The sequence below is a fragment of the Fomitopsis serialis genome (assembly GCF_022376445.1).
Source record: "Fomitopsis serialis strain Sig1Antser10 chromosome Unknown B0H18scaffold_10, whole genome shotgun sequence".
Taxonomy (NCBI): domain Eukaryota; kingdom Fungi; phylum Basidiomycota; class Agaricomycetes; order Polyporales; family Fomitopsidaceae; genus Fomitopsis; species Fomitopsis serialis.
This window is the reverse complement of record NW_025954970.1, coordinates 100,745-123,628: the sequence shown is the minus strand read 5'-3', so window position 1 is coordinate 123,628 and position 22,884 is coordinate 100,745. Positions and strand designations below refer to the sequence as shown.

At 56.8% G+C, this 22,884-nt stretch overlaps 8 protein-coding genes across 8 annotated transcripts; 4 read left to right on the top strand and 4 right to left on the bottom strand.

The window, feature by feature from the left end:
- Window positions 1–118: 118 nt before the first annotated feature.
- B0H18DRAFT_26596 (uncharacterized protein) lies at window positions 119–1,168 on the bottom strand. The gene is made up of 2 exons (XM_048037338.1): window positions 1,118–1,168; window positions 119–1,051 (listed from the first exon to the last, which is right to left on the bottom strand). Exon 2 carries the CDS (start codon window positions 881–883, stop codon window positions 227–229), a length of 657 nt encoding a protein of 218 aa, XP_047897315.1. The 5' UTR covers window positions 884–1,051; window positions 1,118–1,168; the 3' UTR covers window positions 119–226.
- An 891-nt stretch (window positions 1,169–2,059) lies between these two features.
- On the bottom strand, window positions 2,060–3,727 carry B0H18DRAFT_26569 (heterotrimeric G protein alpha subunit B). The gene is made up of 7 exons (XM_048037335.1): window positions 3,536–3,727; window positions 3,380–3,474; window positions 3,215–3,321; window positions 2,687–3,158; window positions 2,561–2,632; window positions 2,294–2,501; window positions 2,060–2,224 (listed from the first exon to the last, which is right to left on the bottom strand). The coding sequence occupies exons 1-7, from the start codon at window positions 3,579–3,581 to the stop codon at window positions 2,160–2,162; spliced, it is 1,065 nt and encodes a 354-aa protein (XP_047897314.1). The 5' UTR covers window positions 3,582–3,727; the 3' UTR covers window positions 2,060–2,159.
- A 1,381-nt stretch (window positions 3,728–5,108) lies between these two features.
- B0H18DRAFT_985725 (P-loop containing nucleoside triphosphate hydrolase protein) lies at window positions 5,109–7,747 on the bottom strand. The gene is given in 6 exon segments (XM_048044757.1): window positions 5,109–5,828; window positions 5,880–6,304; window positions 6,363–6,913; window positions 7,271–7,287; window positions 7,358–7,603; window positions 7,614–7,747. 5 exon segments carry the CDS (start codon window positions 7,483–7,485, stop codon window positions 5,324–5,326), a joined length of 1,626 nt encoding a protein of 541 aa, XP_047897313.1. The 5' UTR covers window positions 7,486–7,603; window positions 7,614–7,747; the 3' UTR covers window positions 5,109–5,323.
- Window positions 7,748–10,931: 3,184 nt separating this feature from the next.
- B0H18DRAFT_871222 (progesterone binding protein) lies at window positions 10,932–11,430 on the bottom strand (the record flags this gene model as incomplete). The annotated part of the gene is made up of 3 exons (XM_048040149.1): window positions 10,932–11,004; window positions 11,073–11,262; window positions 11,316–11,430. 3 exons carry the CDS (start codon window positions 11,428–11,430, stop codon window positions 10,932–10,934), a joined length of 378 nt encoding a protein of 125 aa, XP_047897312.1.
- Window positions 11,431–12,798: 1,368 nt separating this feature from the next.
- B0H18DRAFT_1115732 (uncharacterized protein) lies at window positions 12,799–13,675 on the top strand (the record flags this gene model as incomplete). Its single annotated transcript, XM_048033302.1, has 2 exons — window positions 12,799–12,930; window positions 12,992–13,675. 2 exons carry the CDS (start codon window positions 12,799–12,801, stop codon window positions 13,673–13,675), a joined length of 816 nt encoding a protein of 271 aa, XP_047897311.1.
- Window positions 13,676–14,255: 580 nt separating this feature from the next.
- Window positions 14,256–15,674, top strand: B0H18DRAFT_1115731 (uncharacterized protein; the record flags this gene model as incomplete). Its single annotated transcript, XM_048033301.1, has 3 exons — window positions 14,256–14,753; window positions 14,814–14,915; window positions 14,967–15,674. The coding sequence occupies 3 exons, from the start codon at window positions 14,256–14,258 to the stop codon at window positions 15,672–15,674; spliced, it is 1,308 nt and encodes a 435-aa protein (XP_047897310.1).
- A 1,238-nt stretch (window positions 15,675–16,912) lies between these two features.
- Window positions 16,913–20,741, top strand: B0H18DRAFT_26039 (major facilitator superfamily domain-containing protein). The gene is made up of 19 exons (XM_048037322.1): window positions 16,913–17,396; window positions 17,453–17,531; window positions 17,589–17,620; window positions 17,674–17,828; window positions 17,883–17,905; window positions 17,965–18,034; window positions 18,101–18,116; window positions 18,172–18,333; window positions 18,394–18,427; window positions 18,491–18,551; window positions 18,602–18,632; window positions 18,683–18,717; window positions 18,776–18,796; window positions 18,850–18,945; window positions 19,013–19,220; window positions 19,280–19,384; window positions 19,447–19,674; window positions 19,744–20,646; window positions 20,700–20,741. The coding sequence occupies exons 1-18, from the start codon at window positions 17,196–17,198 to the stop codon at window positions 20,593–20,595; spliced, it is 2,409 nt and encodes an 802-aa protein (XP_047897309.1). The 5' UTR covers window positions 16,913–17,195; the 3' UTR covers window positions 20,596–20,646; window positions 20,700–20,741.
- An 893-nt stretch (window positions 20,742–21,634) lies between these two features.
- Window positions 21,635–22,352, top strand: B0H18DRAFT_26010 (uncharacterized protein). The gene is made up of 2 exons (XM_048037321.1): window positions 21,635–21,808; window positions 21,862–22,352. Exon 2 carries the CDS (start codon window positions 21,929–21,931, stop codon window positions 22,268–22,270), a length of 342 nt encoding a protein of 113 aa, XP_047897308.1. The 5' UTR covers window positions 21,635–21,808; window positions 21,862–21,928; the 3' UTR covers window positions 22,271–22,352.
- Window positions 22,353–22,884: the final 532 nt, after the last annotated feature.

The window sequence follows — 22,884 nt, the reverse complement described above, 5'->3', positions numbered from 1 at the left end:
CACGAATTAGACTCGTATACTGGTGGCCGTGTTGCTAGGAAAGGCGAATAACTACAACCAAGCTGGCGCGATGTATCTACGTGCTGATGTACTAAGCATGTGGCGGGCACGCTCGTTACAACCACCTCCGAGTCTGCATAGGCTGCACGTAGAGAGTCACACCAGTAGCCAGCGCAGCCGGAGGATCACTAACGCTCGACCTATAGATATATCTTGAAGCATGCGCTCATGCGCCGTCTGTTATTCGCGGGCTTCGGTACACCCACGGCAAGCCCTCCCTGATGGTCCACCACTGCCGCACTTCCTTCCTCAGCCTCCTATAGACGGCTCGCGAGGTTGAGAAATTCGGAAGGTGGTCGGTGCCATGGACTAAGTCCAGCAGGTAGTTGATTCTGGAGACGAGCGGATGGAGCAGCTCGTCCCGATAGTTCTGCACGTCAGCCTCGGGCCTCCGTACCCCATCCATCGATATCGCCTCCCAGTTCTCCAAGCAGACGAGCCCATCGAAGCTTTCCACGAAACACTGTATCATCCGCAATCGCTCGTGGTGTCGCTGAACGACGCTTTCGCGGTGGAATCGTAGCGTCGTTTCACGCAAGGAGCGATCCCGGGCAGAGTTCCAGCACATGACGATGCGCCGGTCGACCTGATGAAGATCGTTGAAAAGCTTGTGAAGTAGGTCGCGACGGTTCCGACGTGAGCGTTCAGAGGTCGATCCTCTGTACGCCACGACGCTGACCTGGATGGCGCGACAACCATGATCAGGAAGCCGCCGTATGTCGTACTCGTACTGCGGGAGCACATATCTCCAGTCGCGATCCAGCGGATGCGGAGGCGCTGCTGGACGTGGAGACGAGCGAGACGTGCTGTGTTGACGGTACATAGTGTCTGTCTCTAACAGGCGTTCTGAGCGTCTTGATAACAGACATTAATAGGTACGGTGGGCGACATTGGTGGCAAGTAAGTACGTGACCTGTTTAGCGTTCAAGGCTCGTGGGACATCGGTGGCCAAGGCGGGTCAAGTAGGTGGTGCTGAGTGTTCAGGTCCGCCCTTTTACTCGGAATATGTATCAGCTGGCATGCGTGCAGGTTGTCTTTGGAGCCACATGTGGCACACCTGAGGCATCAGATCAGTCCCATCCTCACCCAAGCCTGCGGTGGAAAGATGTGATGGTTATGTATGATGACCGCGGCGTGCGAATCATGTCCACAGCTGCTCCCGAGGGTCAGTACGTACACTTGAAAGTGAAATATGTATACGCACAGCGTTGAAGACCCTCGCCCACTGATCACTGTGGAAGACCACCACAGTGCCAATACGCACACAAGCAGAAACCACGTACGCGCGTGCGGTGTTACAGCGGCTCGCCCTCAGCCTTCTTAGCGTCGGTGCCCCCTCACCCCCGTTGAGCTACCGCGAGCGCGACCCGAGCCACCATCACAAGATCCTCAACAGGCAGATTCAAATCAGTTGCTAACAAATGCCGAGTGGATCAACGTGAACTCACCATTCTGCCCCATGACAAGACCACCTACTGACAGAACAGCAGTCACCCCGCCTCTCCATCATCGGTGGAACTCCCGAGCGAAGAGCTGGAGACGCCGAGATTCCAGACCATCCCACCCCACCGACACCGGCCCGTACCACTACCAGATCCCCCGTTCCCACTCACCTTGACAACGGCGCAGGGGGCTTCGCAGCAAGGGTCCGTATCGCGAGACAAGGGTACTCGGTATTATCGAGAAGGTATATAGACTAAGGTGTTCGTAAACGAAGAGGAAAAGAAAAGTAGGACGAGCGCATAGCAGCGAGGTGCCCACGCGCGCGCCGAACATAACTACAACTAACAAAAAAATAATACGAACACCCGGACGAATATAGCATGGATATGGATGCGGATCCAGGGGTGGCCAGCGCGCGTATACAGCCACGAAGGAGCGACATGGACGTGAGGACATCAAATGTATGAGAGACAGTGACGGACGGACAGAGAAAACTCCAGTTGTAGTGAGAGGGGACAGGAGGGAAGAGAGCCGAGCGTGGCGGATGACAGCGGATGGCGCCAGAGACAAGAGGAGAGGAGACAATAAGACAGTAGATAATGCAGGTTAATTCAGCTTCCAGAAACCCCGACGATGCAGACCCTGTGCGAGCGCCTCTACAAGAGACCACACTCCCGCAGGTGGATCTGCAGGAGGATGTCCTGGATGGCGCTCAGGACGACTATGAGTGGAGAAGGGTGCACTGGTCAGCGGACCCCATCATCGCCGATACAGCCTCGAAATTACTTACATTTGATCTGTTGTGTGTCAGTCGCACATGTGTAGTGCGCATAGATCTGTTTCGTCGCCGCACTCTGATTCAGCGAGACGAAGCGGTGCAGCAGGTAGTCGCAGGCAGCGTCATAATTGTCGCCGCCGGCGAAGTCGGGGAAGTAGTCGCCTAGTGGTGACCGAGGGAGCTTCTCCGCAAACAGGTCGATCTTGTTCAGGAACAGGATCTAGGACCACGAGAGATGATCAGCTGCTGGGCGTGCGCGCGGGTGATTGCACTGCTCACGATGGATGTCTTGACAAACCACCTGGAATTGCAAATCGAGTCGAAGAGTGTGAGAGCTTCTTGCATACGGTTCTGTGGCACTGGTCAATACTTATCCGATCACGGAGAACAGAAGGTGACACATACGACGCTCTCATCTTCGTACAGCATCTGGTCATACTCGCTGAGCGAGACCAGGAATACCAGGGCGGTCACGTTCTCGAAGCAGTGAATCCACTTTTTCCGTTCTGACCGCTGGCCTCCGACGTCGAAGAGCTTGTACGTGAGCTCGCCGACCTTGAAGGTCGTCTCCGTAATACCAGTGGTCTTGACACGAGAGCGCAAGATGTCCTGGTCTGTCGGGAGGTAGCCCTGTGCCGACATCCGGTCGATGGAGTTGAAGTAGTAGATGGCGGAGTCGTTCAGCTGGAACTCCCGTGACCGACGGACGGCATCCTTGACACCGGGATCCCTCCAAAGCCCGCGGACGGCGTCTGCGACGTCTGGCGGGAGCATGTCGCCCTCGATCTGCACAGGAAGGGACAAGATAACCGCTCTCCGCGCATCGCTCTGAGGCGACAGCTGAATGTTGAGCACGGGGAGGGCCTCAAGAATAGCGCTATGGAGCCACAGGCGTCAGGCGCAATCAGACGAGGTCTCGTAACAGCGACTAACCGCATGGACTGAATGGTGTTGGAAAATATAATCTCCTTGTAAGAGTCCCGCTCTTGCTCATTGTACCCGCCGTGGTGAATGAGTTTCATCTGCTTGAGCACCGTGGACTGGAGCGGCAGTTGAGCTACCACTGCGGGCAAGTCAGGGGCAGACCTGGCGACGCACCTTGCCGGACTCTCCAGCTCCCAACAGCAGCATTTTAATCTCGTTCTTCGCCATCATCCTGTCCCGCTTGAGCTGGCTCTCAATCTCGTCATTGCCTGTGGGGAGCGGGGCTGAGTGGACAGGCGCGCAGGTGAATAAGCATGATGGGACACTGACGGGCCTTGGCCTCATCGTCGATGCCAGACGACTGAACACAACCCATGGCGACTGCGGGGAATCAGAGGGGGTGGTGGGGGAAGAAAAGAGCGGAAAAGAGACGAAAGGCGGAGGAGGAAGGAGGAGGCGTCCGGGGAGGGGTCGAGGACCGCGACAAACGAGCGTGATGAGTGCGAAAAGGCGTCGCGCCTGATGCGACCGGAACTGCCCACGTCCAAACATGCCAAAATAGTTTCGCCTAATCTGGATGCTCGCGACGCGCGCTAGGCGCCGGGCGCCTACCACCCGCGGCGCTGTGGAAGGGTGCGGAGTCCCAATTACTAATTATTAGGCGTCTCGCCAGGCGCGGCAGCCATCGCCACTGCACCGTATTCCGTGCTCGGTCACGTCTCAGGCGTACGCTGGTGTCTGGCACGCACACCTCGGCCCACCTGGATCGTTGACTCTTCAACGCTGTGTACATTCAGAGCGTACGTGTGCAGCGCGCGACACGCCGACAAGACCCTGGCGGTGGGAACAACCTACTCTGACAGGGGCCGAGTAGCACCCGGGCGTCGGACAAGTCAAAGTCGGGCGTGTATCGGCGTTACTTAATTGACTACGATGCGACGACGAGCAAGTAGGTACAATGCAAATCTACTGTATGTACTAGGTAGCAGCATGACAGGCGAGACGAGTCCAGCGGCTGCTGGGGACAACTGATGCGAGACAGATGGGGGAGGGGCGCGAAACGTGCACGAGAGATCCGTCGCGGGCGACAGGCTCACTGCCCACTGCGCCACCAGGCGTACGGCCCTCCCCGAGCAGAGCGACGTGCAGGAATAGGTACAGATGAAGCAAGCAATACTGGAACAGAGGATGCAGCAGTGCGTACCCGCCCGCATGCCTCCGCGCGAGGGCCGCGGCGGAGGCGCGGACGTGCACCGTCTCGGTCGCGGACCGTGACGGCGCGGGCGGCTCTAGAGAGGAAACCTGCGCGGATGCGGATACGGTGAGATCATGACTGTCCATATCATGAGTGTCCATGGCCTCGACAGAAACGGTCCTGGTCTCCTGAGGAACAGCCGCACGCAGTCAATCCGAGCCATGTGCGTGCGTCCCGTTCGAGTCGACGTTCACCCATAACTGCGTGCCCTCCATCGAGACGGGCTCCTCCACGGGGGACGAGGACTCTTCGAGGGTTTGCTCGTCGTTGTCGTCCACGTCGCCGTCCTCAGCGGGTGAGTCGTTCTCCTTGTCGGCCTCAACAGCCTCTGCGAGGAGCTTCTCCGCTTCTAGGCGCGCGCGCTGTTCTGCGCGGATCTTCTCCTCGATGAGGCGGCGCTGGACCTCCTCCTCTTCCTTCTTCTTCAGCTCGGCCTCCTTCTTCTCCTTGAGCAGCAGGTCCTTGCGCCGTTTCTCGCGCTGATAGGGCACGCGGCAGAGGAGGGAAAAGAGAATGTCAGCCAGGGTCCCGATAAGGCAAGAGGATCAGATAATCGATATGTGGGGAGCAAAACGCACCTCGAGCTTTTCCTTGAGCTCCCTCGCCTCGCGCTCCTTTCTCAACCGCTCCCTCATCTCCCGCTCGCTCACCACCCACCCCGCTGCCTCCTCCGCCGCCGCCTCCGGGCGCGACTTGTTCTTCAGCAGATCTGCAGGACACGCACAGGCGCCGCCAAAGCAAGCCAGTCAGCTCTCTTTCCTCATTCGACCGCAACGCACCAGCGCGTGGGAGCCGCGAGCACACGCGCCCCCACGTACGGGGACCACGCAGCACCTCCCGCGCGGACGCACACAAACTGGCAATCAGTCAACGCCAAATGGGTACTCACAGCCCTGCAGCGCGGCCACGCTGAATTCCTCTTCCGGGATCGCATCCGCGAACATCTTGGCCAGCCGCGCCAGCGTCTGGCCGTCCAGGGGCTTCGCAGAGTGCTGGGCAATCTCATCGTCGACGGGTGGCGGCAGGTACGCCTGATTCCTCAGACTGTTGTCAATGAACGACGCCTTCGCCTTGCCCTCCGGCGTCGGCAGCGTGGACATCGAAGAAGTCACTGGCGTGGACGGCATAGAGCCTGACGAGAACAGCGACGAGAAGCCAGACGACTGCGCTGAAGGGGAAGGTGGTGTTGGCAACTCAATACCCTCAAGCTCGCCCTCGATCACAACGTCGTCCTCGTCAGTCGATGGGAAGAAGTTGCGGAAGAGCAGCTCAGCTTGCCACTTGGACGCATTCTTGAACTCAACCCAGACGTCCATGCGACCCGGCCGCGACAGCGCAGGGTCGAGGCGTTCCAGGTGGTTAGTGGTACTGCGGAGCGTCGTTAGACACGGGTAGAGGTGAGCGTGTGTATTTACTCACGCGAACAATATACGCCCCTCCGAGGCGGCGACGCCGTCGAGCGCATTCAGCAGGCCACTCAGCGACAGCGTGTTGACGTCCGACAACTGCTCCTTATGCCGCCGGCTGCTGTGACGGGTGTGTGTCTCTGGCTCTGTCGTCGTACTCTTCTCTCCCTCAGGGTTACCTGTAGACGCGTCATCCCGTGATGTGCTTCGCGTGAAGGCCGCATCGAGGTCTTCGAGCAATACTATGCACCGTGCCGGGACACGGCCCATCAGCGTCGTGAGTGTGCTGTCATTGATCCACGAAGAAGACAAGGACACGACGTAGATGTCCAGCATCAGCTCTCCTGCGATCGCATGGATGAGTGAGCTCTTCCCAGAGCCGGGCACACCGTATAACAGGTACCCGCGTCGGAACGGGATACCCCGGTCAGCGTACCACTGCGTCAAGCACGTCAGGACTCGGTCCCTTGACACGACGCACAGCACTTGGACGCACCTTCTCAGACTTGAGGAAGTCCTTCGTGTCCGCGAGGAGCATCTCCTTCACACCCTGGTTCAGCACGATGGACGACATCGGCCGCTTATGCCGCGAGTCCGTCCAGCGCCAGCACCCGTGCGAGTCGGCGAAGTAGATCTGTATGCGGTGGACCGCCTCCGCCTCGTACTCCTTCTTCGCCTGGAGCACGAGCTGCTTCAGGATCGAGTTGTTGCGCGCGACGACGGAGACGGAGAGCATGTCGCAGCCCGAGTCGTGCTTACGCCCGCGCTTGACGCGGAGCCAGTGGCCTCTGTAGTAGATCGTGTGCGTCGTGTTCGTCGTCGGCTGGAAGACGACGCGGGTCTTGACGCGGCCGGGCGCATCCTCGCTCTCGTCGTCCTCGTCGCCGAACGAGTTGTCCGCGGCGCCCGAGCCCCAGGCGTGGCTCGCTGTCCGCGTTGTCGTCTCGAACTCGCGCGAGCGCTGCCACTCTGGCTGGCGGGAGAGCCAGAGCATCAGCCAATCGTAGGGGTAGTCCTCTTCGGAGAAGTGGGCTGTCAGGAAGAATGCTGCGGGGGTGTCAGCGAGACGCTCTACTTCGGGTCAAAGGACAGGCGAGGGAACGTGACGACGCTCGAGTGCATACAGGCTGATGTGTGGCCTCTTTCGCAGGCGGGGCAGCACCGCGAGCAACCCCACTCCATGAAGGATACCGTAGCTACAAATGGCCTAGAAGGCCAGTATGTCCGTCAAACTACAAAGGCTGATGGTGACGACACCTCACTGAACTCTGGACAAGGCTCATGCACATCCTTCGGCAGATACGCTTTCGACACCACACACTGAACGCCACGCGAACACCCGGACATGAACCCGGGTATGAACGACTGCCTGCGCCGCAGAAGACGGGCCACGGCGATACTCACAGTTTATGAAATGTGACCTGCAGACGCACGGAAGACACGAGCCGTCAGCGATACGTGGCGTATAAGTAGGGGGGCGGGAGGACGCACCAGCCGGAGCTTGCCATGCGTCGCGCGGTCTCGACGGTGCCACCGAGGACGACGAGCTTCATGCCGTCGATGACGGAGCCTCCGCCGCCGCCGACGAGGGGCTGCACGAGGGATTTGAGTGCGTCCATGACGGGGGATGTATATTCGCGCTGGCAGCAGATCCAATGTTGCGGTTGCTAGCGGGGGAATCGTGGTGCGGAGTCAGGGAGGCAGAGACGCGGGGAGCGATGCCCTGGGGCAGGATGGCGGCGGTGGGAGTGCTGGTGCGGGTGCAGGAGCAGGAGCGTGCGGTCGGGGACGACGGCGGGGGTTTTGAGGCTGGCGGGTACGCGTCAGCTTTGGGTCGTGGAGAGAGCCCGCTGGAGGGAACGTGGATGGGAACGTGGTCCGCCTAATATCCCTGGCGCTTCTCCAGCGCTAGCCGACTCGGGGTGGCGCCGTTCGCGCGCCGCGTGCCCCGTGTCCGCACCCGTCCTTCCAGCCTGCACCGCACCCAGTCAAAGCGGTCTCGCCCAAGCACCCGCTTGGTCAAAGCAACGGCGGGCTGCGTGTTGTGCTTGGAGAGTAGGTACACGCACACGACGAATGACACAAAGGACATGCGTACAGCGAGCGGCTCTGCACACGCCTGCGCAGTGACCTCATACTTTGAATACATGGTACAAATACGCTTGCAATTGAGTAACGAAGGGCCTCACGGGAGAGTGCGGCCTCGCCCAGTGTCCGAGACTCATCGCATTGTCCCCCTCCGTGCGGAACCGCGCAGTTCCATCACATTCGTCAAGACGCAGCTGTCCAAGCGTTGACCACACGAGAAGTTGCGACCTTCACGCGCTTTGTCCACAATTGTGCCCACAGGGAGGTTCTCGAATACCTGCATCATGCGCGCGCACACAAGTGAAAGGGCTCCCCGGCCTCCGATCGCAAGAATGCGGTGCCATTCAGTGACTTCGACGGCGCCTGGGACACACAGCACCAGGTGAAGTGCGGCTTGCATGCACTGGCAGCCGATGCACTGGCAGCCGATGCACTGGCAGCCGCCGTCTTGCTCAGCATCCTAACTGATCTGTCACTGGCCACGGCGCTCGCGGATTGCAGATTCGGCTTCGTCGGAGGGGCGATATGTATAATGTATCCTACTTTTGATCCGCTACGCATCCTATAGCCACGACGACGCCACCTATCGAGATGCAAATTCTGCGAGGTTCAGTCGTCTACCTATACATCGCCCATGCGATAACGGAAAGCGAGCAGACCTAAGGATGAGAGCGATTCGGTGTAGAGTTCGTCCGTCCGGATATCTGTCCGCAGGCCCGGGCTGTGACTACGGGTGACTTGCATCTGATGTGGCCCTGTGCCCAGCTGTACTAGAGTTCCTGTTGGTGACGCCGATACGGCCCCGAGGCGCGGGTCAGTTACAGATAGAGCATCATCGAGTCAGTCGAGCTACGCACCGAACAGGTCCCGAATGTCCGGGTCTGTGGGTCGCAGATCGCCTCCGATGGCTCAGTGGTTTTTCTAGTGGCCACGAAGGTCCTGGATCAGACTGGGTTCAACACGGCGAGTCATTCATATTGCATACAACTATATGCTCTCCTAGTCTTGCCAGCCGCGATCGAGATGTGGCTGCCATTCAATCGTTGCTTCTAGGGTGACCTGAGCATACGTGCATGTCAACAGCTCATTCGATGTTCCACGTTCAACTAGTCAGCTCTACCCAGATCTCCCTGTGAACTGCGATCGAAGTATGGCTGCCATTTATTCGTTGTTTCCGAGCTGACGCTCTGGCTCTGACACAGCCCGTTCAGTATTCACCCAGTCAGCCCTGACCGAGATCCAAGCGTGAGCCGCGATCGAAGTGCAGCTGCCGTTCAGACCACGTACTTCGGTACTAGCCCATGTCAGCCCGCCCGCGCCAGCGTATAAAAGCACCTTGCAAACCACAATCCTTGCTACTCCGACCCTTCTCCCGCGACCGCACGAAGCGGCTGGCTTCCCCAGACCACAACAGCACTCCGTGCTTCCTATTAGACCCATCTTCGCGCTGAGGAACCGGCGACGACCCCGGGAGTGATCCGGTCCTCCGCACACCGTACAGACGAGTCGCGGGGAGTCGTTCATGACGTGCTGACAGGCGAGCGACCATTCAGGTATTCACAGGCGTGTCCTTGGCTACTCACTGTCAAATTTGTGCTTCAGTGTCCATTGCAACGCGGCGTGCCCCACTCGGATACCCATATCGCAATCCTCGCGTGCAACCATCTCCACGCCACGCCCTTCGTGGCGTCGCATTGACCTTCTCAGGCTGAGCGCGCGGTCAGCTGAGCTGGCTGACAGCGTGGGCCGCTATTGGAAAATTCCAGAGGTGATTGCAGGAAGCTGGGAGCGACAATGGTCGAGTCAATATAGGACCTTACGGACACGGGAGCAGTCAATTAATCGAGCTTACCTGATAGGCTCAAGGCCACACGTCGACGTCACGCCCGGTGTTGTCCACGGCCGTCGCCGTCCGAAGGCTGAATTGGATCAAGACGCACTCCTTCCGGGGTGGAGATGGGTGTCCAGTTAGTACAAACGGGTGGGTATGTGCGCATCTACGCTGGCGAGTTGCAAGGGCCCGTAGAGCTTGACTGACGATCGAGTCTCCTCTTCAGAGGGCCATCGTCACGCGCTTGACTTGATCCACCCAGTTCGGCATAATAGCGAAGACAACGGAGCAGAGTCTCGTGTGCTGTCCGCGGTCAGCCAGCAGGGCATACAAGGCCAGCTTCTGATTGGCGTATGACTGACTTCTTCCAAATTCGTGAGCTAAATCTGGGAATGCAAGCCACTGACATATATCAAGGCCATCTATTACGTATGCAGCGCGGTAAGAGGACGTTTTCGCGGTACAGGGGGAGACGCACCACTCGCTGCTAACCGGACAACCTTCCGGATAGCAGGCCTCATTCATTCACTAGAAAGGCGAACCCGACGACACGCTCTGATTTTGAAAGTAGCTGTCTGGGCAACAGCGGAGGCTCCAGCGGCTCCCGACCTTCGAACCGATGCATTCGGGAATGAACTGTGGCTGATACCGCCGAGCAGACCGCAAACCTCCATATAGCAGAACCTTACCAACGGGGATGCAAAGTTGGCCTCCGCAAGTTAACCGCAAGTCTCGAAGACGTCGGACTGAGGCTGTATCGCATGTGCACCGACGGAGGAGGCGCGATGACGTGAGCGGACTAGTGCCAAACGAATGGAATGGCGTGCTGACGAGGCAAGCCACAGTCGCCAATTTAGCACGAGGTACATAGTTACGCGATGAGAGAGGGGAAGAGAGCGCCAGACTTCGACTCAAGGAGCAGGAGATACGGTAGAGCTTACGACCAATGTGCTTCAAGACGATGGTCAGAGGATCGTCTTGATCATATCCGAGCGTGACAGAGAGCCTTAAGAGGCTGCAAGAGCACCTAGCCAAGCACGACGAACCGGCTACGATGGTGGGATACCGATGAAGAATTGCTGTTGTACAATTTGTCGAACAGGGGATATCGCGATATGTGTGGACGGAGAGCGTAGGTCACAGGTGTCAGAGGCTTGATTGACCTCCGTTCGCCAGTGGAGGGAGATCGGATACCCTGCCGACGACGTTGTACCGCTTCCTATGTTGCAGCGATAACACAGGTCATACCAGGAATCCGAAAACGACAGAGGGGAGCGGGCCACGTACGAGAAGAAGTCGTGCCAGTCATTCAACGTCTTCAGATCGGTCTCCGACAGGCCGCTGTAGTCCGACACCGCGTCCTCCTCCTTCAGACTCGACATCCCGAGCGCCTTCGACGCGTCCTTCCCCGCGAACAGGTTGTAGCTCTTGCCCGGCCCATACGTGTCCGCCTTGCGCGTCACGTCAAAGACTGTGCCTGTGCAACGCGCGATGAACAGCGATCGCGTAGGTCGTGCGAGGCGGACGCACCCTTGATCGCGACGTAGATGGGTCTCGACGGGTCGGAGCCGTCGTAACTCCTGAGCTGCTCGAGTGTGATCGGGTCGTCCTTCGGGGGCGCAATGTCCTCGCGGGGCGGCTGCATGACGGACTTGGGTTCGCTCTTCTCGCTGGCGGAGGACGACATGGTAGCGACGGCGGCAGCTGAGCGGCGCTGGCGGTAGATGTGGACGAGGGGGAGGATGAGAGCGAGTGCTAAGGCGAGGAGTTGTGGAATCATGGGCTGAGATTGGAGGGCAGTGCCTGAGTAAACGCGGTCCGCTGACTGGTGCTGGGCTGACCGCTCGGAGGGGCGGCTCTCCTCAGTCCTCCCGCCACCGTCGATCACCATCGCCTATCGCCGATCGCGGTCTTTCAACAAGTTCGGCGGCGGCCAGTTCAGTGCGCAGACAACTCGGACTTTCCGAGAAATGTGATATATTGTGTCTCTTGCGAGTCTACAAGCGTATTCAGGCTAATACGCATAGTGGCTGGCTTATCTCGCAGTGGAATTCGCGCTCAGTCGCAGGTTGAGGAACAGATGGCAGGAGTACGGTCACGGTATGATACCCAGATGATACCATCCCCATCGAGCAAGACAGAAAAAAAAGCACAACTACCTATGATGCACGGCGAACAATCACCGAGTACCTGATTTGTTACCTACACTTCGCCATGAGCTTCGACTCTAAGGACGTCCACTGTGGGCCTGACGCTCGCATTCATATCCCTGGCTGCTGGCTTCGGCTTCCGCCTGAGCGTTCGTCCATGGTCGATCCTGCTGCACGATCTCGCCTCGCTGCGGTTGGGAGAGTCCCTCGACATATCAGACAGATCAGCTAGGTGTTCCAATGGTAACATATACCCATCACGGAACCCCACCGGCTTCCTCGACCTCTCGGTGCAGTGCGTCGAGTGGGATGGGCTCTGATCTGATCGACGTTCAAGGCGGCTGAGACTGGCTTGGGTTGTAACGGTGGTATGTCCGTTGCGGGACTGCTGTCAGTGACTGTGCCAGTTCCGGACTGAGGAAAAACTCAAGCATGAGCGGACATAAGTACAGATGTTCAATGGACTCACCTCGTCGATGTCCCGAGCCCCACTAGATGATAATTAAGACAGAGAGAGGTATGCCTACATACACTATTGAGCACTCGTGCAACTTGAGCTTCTTCGGCCTTGACGACAATTAAGGTATAGTCCAAGAGCCCCGGCATTTCGCGTGGCGTTTGGCGCCCGAACATAAAGGACCAGCAGCCACAGTCGCGTACCGATACTGTCCTCGCACTTACCTCGACTGTGTGTCCCCATTGCTCCGCGCTCTGCATTGCATCACACAAGCGTATACGTTCTAGCTTCACAGCATCAATACACAATGTTGTCGACCACTCCTATAATACCCATTGGAGACGCCACTCCCTGTATCACCCCCCTACATTCCACCAAAGCAACGTCAAAGGAACACCTCAATGATATGCCCGCCATATCCCAGTCGCGCGTCGTTACTACAGGACTCCGACATCAGCGCAGCACATCTTCGGAGACCACGTCGACGAGCTCTTGGAGCACAGAAGCATATACGACAGCAGACAGTCATGGCAAAGCGGTCAGTCGAATGACAATCTGCAGACGTAAATGCATGTGTGCTCACCGGAATGACGCGATAGGAGTTTCCCCTTGGACGCCCAGGATCTGACGACCGTGCGACTGGTCATATTGAAGCACCGCTGCCCTTCTCTGGAGGGGCCGTCTTCAACCCAATCCGTAGCAACACCGCTCGCTCTGGGTACCGCTCCACCTTCGCCAGCGGAAACAACCTTGAGGCCTTCAGGCTCCCCAGGGGTGCGATCCTGAACCCTGTCTGGATCGCTATGCCCGAAGTTGGATTGGGAAACATCTCCGGGGGCCGCGCAGACCTCGAGCCATTTAGGCCGAGCCTCGCTAATCCGTCATGGCTCGAGTACGTCGGCGAACAGAAGCAGGTTACCAGAGTCCTGTGGCAGTCTCCTCCGGTGCCCGATCGCGAAGTGTCCGAAGATTTCGTCTGCACTGCCGCGCTCCGTAGTTACGACTACCTCCACATCGAGAAGCCGACGCTGAATGTCGAGAAGTTGGCACAGGATATGGGCCCATCGGAGGAGGCGAAGGCGCTGTGGCGGGAGGCTGAGAAGATGGTCGGCAGTGCTGGCGAGGATCCGTTGCTGAAGAAACCCCGTACGGATGACGCCCCGAGTGTGTTGCTCGCACCGGCGCACGAAGATGCGTCAGACGAGAGAGCCGAGAGCACCTTGCCCACTGGCATCAAGACGCCATCGGATGTAGACCCAGGACTGGTCGGATTACGCGAGTAACTCGGGTACCGGCTGGTCGAAGTGGTGGCGAGGCTTTGGGAGAGTACGGTGAATACGGAAGGTAGTGGGCATGGCATAAGAGACGGGAGTGTTTGTCGCCAGTGAAGCGAGGAGGGATCCTATCAGCGGCTTGTCGGGCAGCATTTGTATTTGTTTTGGGATAGCCAGTCTAAGCCATCGGTTCAAGTGATTTATATGTTTTGAAGACCACCATTTCTTGTTCACAAACGCCTGGATGTGCTCGATGACGAACATAGCCGCTATGCATAGCTAAGAACTTGGTCATGTAACTCGGCCGCACCACTGTCTGAGCGTATCCCCATCTTCGTGATCCAACGTCTGTCGCCGACCACCGCACAACACTTGCGGGAGACCCAATCTGCGCCGAGGCGATATCGACATAGCTTGCCGCCGGCCAGTGTGGCTTGGGCCACCATCGCGTAAGCGCCCAGCATAAAGGCCGCCACCAACCCGAACTTGAGTTGCATATCCTCGTCTTTGTCCCCGACGACGACAACTATCTCGCGGCACAAACCTTCCCAGGACGCCAAAACAACCCTATCAATCTCATCAGCCTACAATGCGCGCGGTATACTTGCTCTCACTTGCCAGACGCGGCACAAACGTCAACGCGGACGCGAACCTGTGCCTCGCAAATGTGGCGTTTGCCGAACCTGCTGCTATTCCACGTTCAATTGGTGGACCGCAGTACACCAATGTGTTCTCGAACAGCCCGGAGTCCTTCGTGGAGCCCGAGGAGGCCCAGTGCGACGCTCTTGAAGGCAACGCCACTCCCCCGAGCGTGGCCGCCGCGTATTCTCGCCAACATTCCCGTTCGCGACGCGTCCCGGATTATGACGGGATGTGCTACATAACCCCACAAGAGACGGTCACGGAGCTGTGGATTCCCAATGTCACCGTCGTTGAGCCGACCATCTTCGCGACACCGCGACCGATGCGTCCGGCGAAGGTCGATAGGGCGAACATATCCGCCATCGTGGATCACGAATGGGAAATTTGCGGAGGTCGGGTGTGTCTACAGAGCACCGAAACAAATACGGTCAATGACAATCGCCATGTGAGTGACCGCGTATAACCGTATATTGCTTCGTGCTCACCTAGTGTGCCACGCCTACAGACGGATAACGACAGCTTTGCTACATGGCCGCTTCTTTCGCCGCGGCGAAGCGATACGACACAAGTGAAATCCATTTGCTCTCAGATCAACCTGGATGACATGGTGAGTGCACCGAATGTAGGGAGTATGGCGGGGTGCTTACAGGACGCCCAGTTCTACCCAGTCACGAACTCCCCACCCGCGTCAGATGCTTCGGAGACATCCTCCGAGACGTCTTGGAGTCTTGGTCGCGACGCTGGCCGGCTGGACATACTAAGTGCTCCTTATGGCACGCCGACTGATGGCGAAGAGCACGAGCCTAGCGTGGTGGACGCGACCGCAAGACAGGCGGGGGATGGCCCCTTGCGCGAATGTGATTGGATCGACTGCCCGTTCTGCACACCTGTGGCAGACCAGAAGGGAAGCGACGCATCCTACTCGACGATGGATATCGCCGCCCAAACCGCTGCCAGACGGGACAAGGCGCACCCTAAAACGAGGCGCAGGAAAGGTCTTCACCATGCGAAGACGTCCGCTCGCCCTCAACGAGATTCCAGCTCGAATGCTTTGAGTGGAAGATTTCTAGACACCCACGCCCCTCGCCAGCCTGAAACACGGTGTGACATCGTAGATGCACCGTCCCAGCGATGGGGGCAGAGAAAAGACGTCCCCAGCTGCCCGCGGCCTTGCGACTGGATCGATTGTCCGATCTGCGAGCAGGCCATATCCGCACCGACCAAGGTAGAATGCAAGACCGATGCACAACGCTTGCCTGAGGATGCCATACGTCGGAAGTTGGGACCGGAGCGCAAGCACGGGAGGAAGGAAGGAGGGGAATTCTACAAGGTCGCGGTCATGCTGGGCCTAGTGCGCGGGCCATGAATGCATGACTGGCGGCGATGTATATGTTCAGGGCTGTTTCGTTCCGTGCAATGTGTTTTATCTTCTCACCTAGAGGGCTTTGAAAGAGAGTAGCACATTCCTCGTCTGATCAGTGGGTACCACGTCGACGTACTTAGTCGCGATTGATTAAGTAGTTACTGCCCGTGAGACAGTAAGCCAAGGCTGAAGCGATGTGCCATCCGCTGGCATCGAGTAGCTAGTGCAAAGCTATGGCTCAAGGCTGCACGACCGATGTGGACAAGACTCGGAGTAGAGCGACGTCGCGGACTTCTCCCGAATAGCACCATTGTATTGACACTTCAAAATCGTATTACAATAGCGTACTTATGTATGATACTACAGGCGCCTAGGATTAATTGAACCGTGACCTAAACCACCGACGAACGCCAATCCGAGACGCCTCCCGTCCATCCCAATCCCCGATCTTGTGTAAGGACCAAAACCCCTGCTGCGTACGTGTACGGCGAACCGTAGACTCTATGATTAGACACAGAAGCAGCAGACACTGAGGGATTATAGTATCTCAGGTTGTTCCGAGTCCTTCGGCTGTTCAATACCAACGGTTAACTTGAATGGGCAACTCTCTCGCGATTTTACGAGGATTCCTCTCAGTCGGATATTGAGACCAAGAACGACTAATCATGGCGACCAAGGCCCTTCTGTATGGCTTGCCATGCAGCGGCTTCTACCGTCACTACGGCACCTGTCCCCGAGGTCAATGAAGATAAATCACCCTGGGGAGTTGCCTCACCGGGTTCGTCGTTATCCACATTGCCTGCTTCAGCTCTGACAGTCGTATGGTAACGAAGGTACCATACTCGTACTTAGCCGAAACGTGGCCTGCAACGTGGTCGAGCGAAGTGATGTTACTTCCGGCAGAGTCGATGTTGACTGGATGCATATTGACCCTCTTTTACTGCTTCAGTTTGCCTCACATCCTCGTGTCATGACCGCTACTCGCCGATCTCTGACGCGAACTCTTGACCGGCCATGATCCTTGGCGAGTTCCCGGGGATAAGTCATACTTAATGGTGCTGCGCGCTGGCGTGACCAGCTATCTCTTTCCTCCTCAATGCTTCATTCACCCAAGCCTACTGCGGACCTAGGAGACGGCGCGCCCGCCGCGAACCCTCGCATGACGAGCGAGGGCGTCACGGCGAGCTCGCGGATGCCTCCGACTTCCATTGTCCTAGCTCTCGCTATTCTTTCTGCGTCCTGTAAGTCTATATTGACCTTACATGTCATGAAGACCTGACGGAACCGATTGGCGTCTCCCCGCTCAGATTACTTCAACATACTTATCATGATTGACGTGCGTGCAGTGTATGGAACATACACATCGATTCATGACCCAATGGCGATACAGGTTGTGTTCGCGATGTTGTACGATCAAAGCTACCGCAGGGAGGACCTGCTACGATCGTGGGACGCACTACTCGTCGGTCAGTCTGTGTGGGTGCAAGCCCTACCTTCGACCTGCCGAACGGAGTTTGACGCTTGATGTATGCTCGCCAAGGGCAATTTCTTGGTCAGATAGCCTTCGGACTATCTTGCGATAGATTCGGACAGAAGGCTTCGTTGTCTGCGTCAGCCGCCATGATTCTCGTGGGCGCTGTACTTTGCACAGCTGCCCGCGGTCTTCACGGAGGCTTGTCGGGCCTGCTGTGGTTCGTGACGGTCGCGAGAGGTATCATAGGCGTGGTAGGAGACATACCAATTTCATGTTATGTATGATTCGATGCATTTACATCTCTCAGGGAATTGGCGGCATTTATACTTCAGCATGTACGATTGCATTTGAAGCCGTCGATGATATGACCACCAAGAAGGGACGAGGTAGTGACATCTTGTTGACTTGATGATCCGCGTACATTGACTACGGTGTTTCTCCAGTATTTGTTCTGATGACCAACGTCATGTTCAGCGTGCGTATGCTGTTGTCGTAAGTAGAAGCGTGTCTCTAACATCATCACTGAAGGCTGGAGCTCCGCTAGCAACAATTGTCTTCCTCGTCGTGCTGTCAGCGGCGCGTCCAGAACATCTCGCTACTGTGTGGCCAGTGTGCACTGGGATAGGGATCGTCATTCCACTAGCAGCGATTTGTTATAGCAGCCTACGGGACATTTCTGAACGGTGAGTGTAACCATGATTGCCACATGAGTTGATAGGTGACCCCGGTATATACAGGTACGGAAGGCGTATCATGGGGCGTACGTCTGGACGAGCTGTTAAATCACGCATGTCGACGCCTAAACATAGCTAATCTTAGCAGATCTATCCGTGTATTCATTGGAGCTCAGACGAAACTGGGCTGGGATGGCTCGTACATGCTGCCTATGGTACGCCGCCTTAGTTGTTGTTGTTGTGCATTTTCTCACAAAATTCTACCCGATTGATTTCTTCAGGTTTGTGTATAATTTCGTAAGCATGACCTTCACGTATCTATGCTTCTTGAGTCTTGATATCAGGCATGTAGGTGGCATACCCCAAGATTGTACTCTCGGGAGTCATTCTCTACACCATCGTCGATGGGGACCTGTGGAGAACCGCAGGATTCGAGTTGCTGCTGGGCGTTTTTGCTCTCTGCGGAAGCTGGGTAGGCGCTATGTGGTGTGATGCTATGGGAAGACGTAACATCGTGAGCATCTATATAAGTGCCAGATGCTCTGCGGCTGCTGACGCTTGGGACTTGAACAAGATGCTTGTTTCACTCGCGGGTTATGTTGTCTTTGGTCAGTCGCTTGCCTCCCACACTCCACCTTTCTAATCTTGTAAGTCACTGTGTACGGACACAGCCCTGATCATTGGTTGTGCATACGACCGTCTCGTCAAGATCGTCCCTCTTCTGGTGGTTCTGTACGTGACCATTCATCCTTTACCCTATCGAATGACTCAACTCTGAACAGCTACGCTTTGATGCTCTTCATGGGAAACCTGGCGAGTCGCGATAGTTGACAGTCTGGACGCATTCGCTGACGACAAATTAGGGTCCTGGAAATATGTTGAGTCTTATCGCCTTAGAGTGAGTCGACCCTATCACATTCATCTCGCGTATCCCCGGACTGATGGTCAACTTCAAGATCGTACCCCCGGAACTTCAGGTAAACCTCAGCCATAGGCATCCTCGCCAATCGCTCTGACAGAACGATATAAGGGGGTCATTTTACGGTGTTACTGCCGCCTTCGGGACTGCAGGCGCCTTGGCGGGAATCCATGCCTTCAACACTATCGATGAGAATCTCCGTAAGCAGTGAGTGTGGTGTAGGACTCGGGGCTGCTCGCGCATCATGTCGAATGTAGCTGATATGTTGGTACAGGTGGGGATTCATCATCGCAGCACTATGTGGTGCATTAGGCATCGTTATCGCCTACTTCCTGCCTGCAGCCCCAGATGTGACGTCAGCGAGCCTGTCGGAGAAGGAGGCTACAGCAGAAGATGACCACGTAGCAACGCCGGCTGCATCCCATACCAGGCACAATGGTTCTCCGATGGTACATCCGAAGCAAAGCCCTTCCGTCGACAAGGTATGCAGTTCGTCTTGTAGCCTTTGAACTGTTCGTGGTAGCTAACATGGCAATGGAAGGATGACGGCTTGGACACAAATGATGACTTTGTCCCGTGTGCTCATGGCTCAAGTGGCCTGCGAGGAATGCCTGGTGATTTTAGCGTGCCATCATCCGATGATGGGGTATGTCGTTCATCCCGCGCCTACTTTGGCGTTATGTTCAAAACGTCTTCAATTTTCTATAGACATCTGCACGGCAGGGGGTCCATCACGCTGTCCGGTCGGGTTCCACTGGAGTAGTTGCCCACACATCGGCTCAATCTGCCATTCGCCGTGCTATCCCTCAGGCTACGGAAGCTCAAATTTCAGACGCAGGCTCTGGATTGCTTGCATGTCCTGAGGCCGCCCCATCCCGTCGTGTGATGTTACTGCAAAGGATGCCAGGATCCGAACTTCAGGAGTATTCTGCACCGGTAAGCACCGTTGTATTACTCAATTTCTTTGTGATATCTTGATCAAGACGCTGAATGACTCGTCGGTAGGCTCTGGACGTCCAGGAAGCCCACGAAGTGATCACGGAGCACGTCGCTGCGTCTGGGCTACAGAAATTCTTCAAAGCCAACGACACATTTGTCAAGACAGTCGAGGCGAACGCTGCGCAGTTGAAAGACGATGGGCGATCCTTCCCTGTGACGAGGCAAAACGTCACGCGACTCATCCGCCTGAGTCTGTACCACCCGGTGCTGTATTGTGATGACAGCGGGTCGATGACGCTGGATAGCCCAACGCGCTGGGTCCTTCAGCGTAACGTCGTAGCCCGCATTGCCAACATCACAACGCGGGTCTTACCCCATCCATACGGCGTAAGTTTACGATTCATCAATGCTGTATGGGCAGCGCAGGACAACATTCCCGCATCCCATGTGCTCAACGCAGTCGATAGAGTGTCACCCGATGGTGGGACACCCCTGGGCACAAACCTACGGAACCACGTTCTCCAGCCGCTGGTATATGATGTCCTAGATCGGCCGGACCACCGTGCACGCCTCCTCGAGCGGCCATTGTTGATCTGTGTTGTCACAGACGGCTGTCCAGGCGACTACGAGATCCAATTCGAGGACGCTATCGCAGAATGTCGTCAACGCCTCGTTCGCGCTGGATATGAGCCGACCGCAGTCCGATTCTGCGTGAATCAAATCGGTAACGACGCAGGCTCCACGATGTTCCTCGAAAGGCTCAGAAGCAACCCGAACATACAGGACATTGTCTATTGTACAACGGAGCGGATTGACGAGAAGTTCCAAGAGTTCCGGGACAATGAACGGCAGCTGGATGAATGGTTGCTTAGGATGCTTTCTGACCCTATCATGCATAACACCTCGACTGGCAACTGATACTATGGACGCAGCCTAGCAACGAGGCAGATAGTTCATGTATACTAGAAGGTCTGGTAGCGCATTGGCACCCCCCCGGACTTCAGCTGATATTCTTCGTACAGTGAGACGAAACTGGAGAAGATCGTAGTCGAGCTTGTACAATGTATTCGAAGCGAAGTTGGTCTGTCTAGTAAATGAATGGGCCTCGGACATCCTCATCGAGCATCCACGGCTCTGGTGCAGAAGCCTGAGGGAACTACCGTCCAGCGACCTCCTTTACGATCGGCCGTACACTCAGGCTCGACGCCATCCGCGGACCTGGGTGCGACTCCGCGCTCGAGCGCACCCTCGGCATCGCTTGACCGAGTTCAAATTGAAGAGGGAAGGGGCAGAGCAGTGCGAGAACGGGGACAGGATGGCGTTCTTGGATCCGGAGCTCGCGGACTGTGAGGAGTAGGCGCGACTCGGAGGGGATATGGGCGCGATTGATTGTTAAATGACAAACGTTGAACATGAAATATTTGTAATCTCGAGGTTCGAGGCATCAATGACGTTTGAGGCGTCGAGTATGGTAGTAAGGGAGCCGCAGGCCGTCCAACCCTACTATAGGATGACAAGCGCATCAAGACGATCATTGGGCGGTGCGGGAAGTGCGTCTTCCGTGCAACATCGTTTGACATGCGCAAAGAGCGATTCTCTTCCTTACCGGGGGCGCTGGACATCCAGGTGGTAATAAGTTTCGATTGACGTTGAGGAGGTCAGTATCGTATACATCATCGATGCGACCAGTACTCACACTTGCGAGTGTCGGCGGTGTGCTTGTGTCAGAGTAAGCCCTATTAGGGATCCGCAGAGCCCACCGACAGGGAACTCAACACATCACCTGAAGCGCATCCTGGAGAATCCTCGTCTCCGTGAGTATGTGGGGGCCATGTGCATGAGTCGCAGGTACCCACGGTCCACGGCTGTGCAACTTCTGCCGTAGGTGGTTTAAAGACGTATCACGTGACCGCGTTGCGACCCAGGCCAACAGATCGAGTGAGAGCCTGGCGCGCAGAACATTGGTGGGTTGCTGACGGCGGTCAGAGACCTGAGCCAGCCGCATCCGCCAGGCTGACAGCCCAGTCGGGTATATAAAGACCTCGCAAACGTACCGAGTCGCCAACACTCCTTTCCTTTCCTCCCTCACCTCCTTCCACTGGTCTTGTCATCTGTGAACTTCAAGCACTTGGTGCGTCGTCTCATCAACCATTAATCAAGGTCGCGACTCACCGCTCCATGCAGGCGAAGGTCAGTAGTTTCCGTGTGGTCTTGTGGTTCGTGGTTCGTCGTCCGCGGTCCGCTTCCCCTCATGTACCATCCACCCATCGCGCCTGTCATGCCTTCCCTACCTGTCCACTCAACTTCCGCTCATGTAGTGTTCGTGGGTTCGATGCGGCAGTGCCGAAGGGCGCTGTCCGCTTGCCCCCGCGTGCGGAGCACATGCCGCGGGTGGCCTACTGGCGGCAGCACCGAGAGGAGCTGTCCGCCCGCCCCCGTGCCGAAAGGCTGCGGGTGGCGTCGCCCTCGTGCTGCGAGTGGCTATATGGGTTCGTGGTTTGTGTTTCGGGTCACCGTCTCCTGCATGTATCTCTTCATCGCGCATGTGTCGACCCTCCTGCCTGTCCATCCACTCCCGCACCTGTCTTCGTAGCTAGAAAACCTGTGATGCCTGTGCAGTCTGTACCATCAACGGGTCGAACACGTTCCAGTTGGCACGTGTGAGCCGTTGGTGGTACAGGTTGTGAACGATATTGTGAGCATGTATGCACTGTGACGTATGAATACTCAAGTACTCAGGTTCAGCCTACTGGCAGATCAGATTGGGGGCGTTACTTCAGCCTCACGGAACCCCAGCAAATGTTCCAGAATACGCGCGGCAAAGATCGAATAGACTGTCTGACACTGCAGCCCGCAAGAGTTGCAAGTGAGGTCAGAATGGGCGAACGCGGACACGAACTTCAAGCGCACCTGCCTGGAACGGAAGGCGGACCAAATAACGCGTACACAACGCGTCTCTGCCCCGCGGTCAGCCACCGCTGATCGACGCGCCTTAGTCGGAGGCGGCGGAGGGCATCCGGTCTGGCGTGGCAGGTTCCAGGTTGGATGTTAGACATGACCTGGAGATGCTCTTCTGGGATGGGAGGATGAAATAGGTCCCCACATGTATCTACTGTGTGCCAGCAAACCTCGGAGCTCGTACTCGTACTCCACAGCCGAGGCGACGGTAGTTGCCACTAGAGCGCCCCTCCTGGCGTTTGAACACCG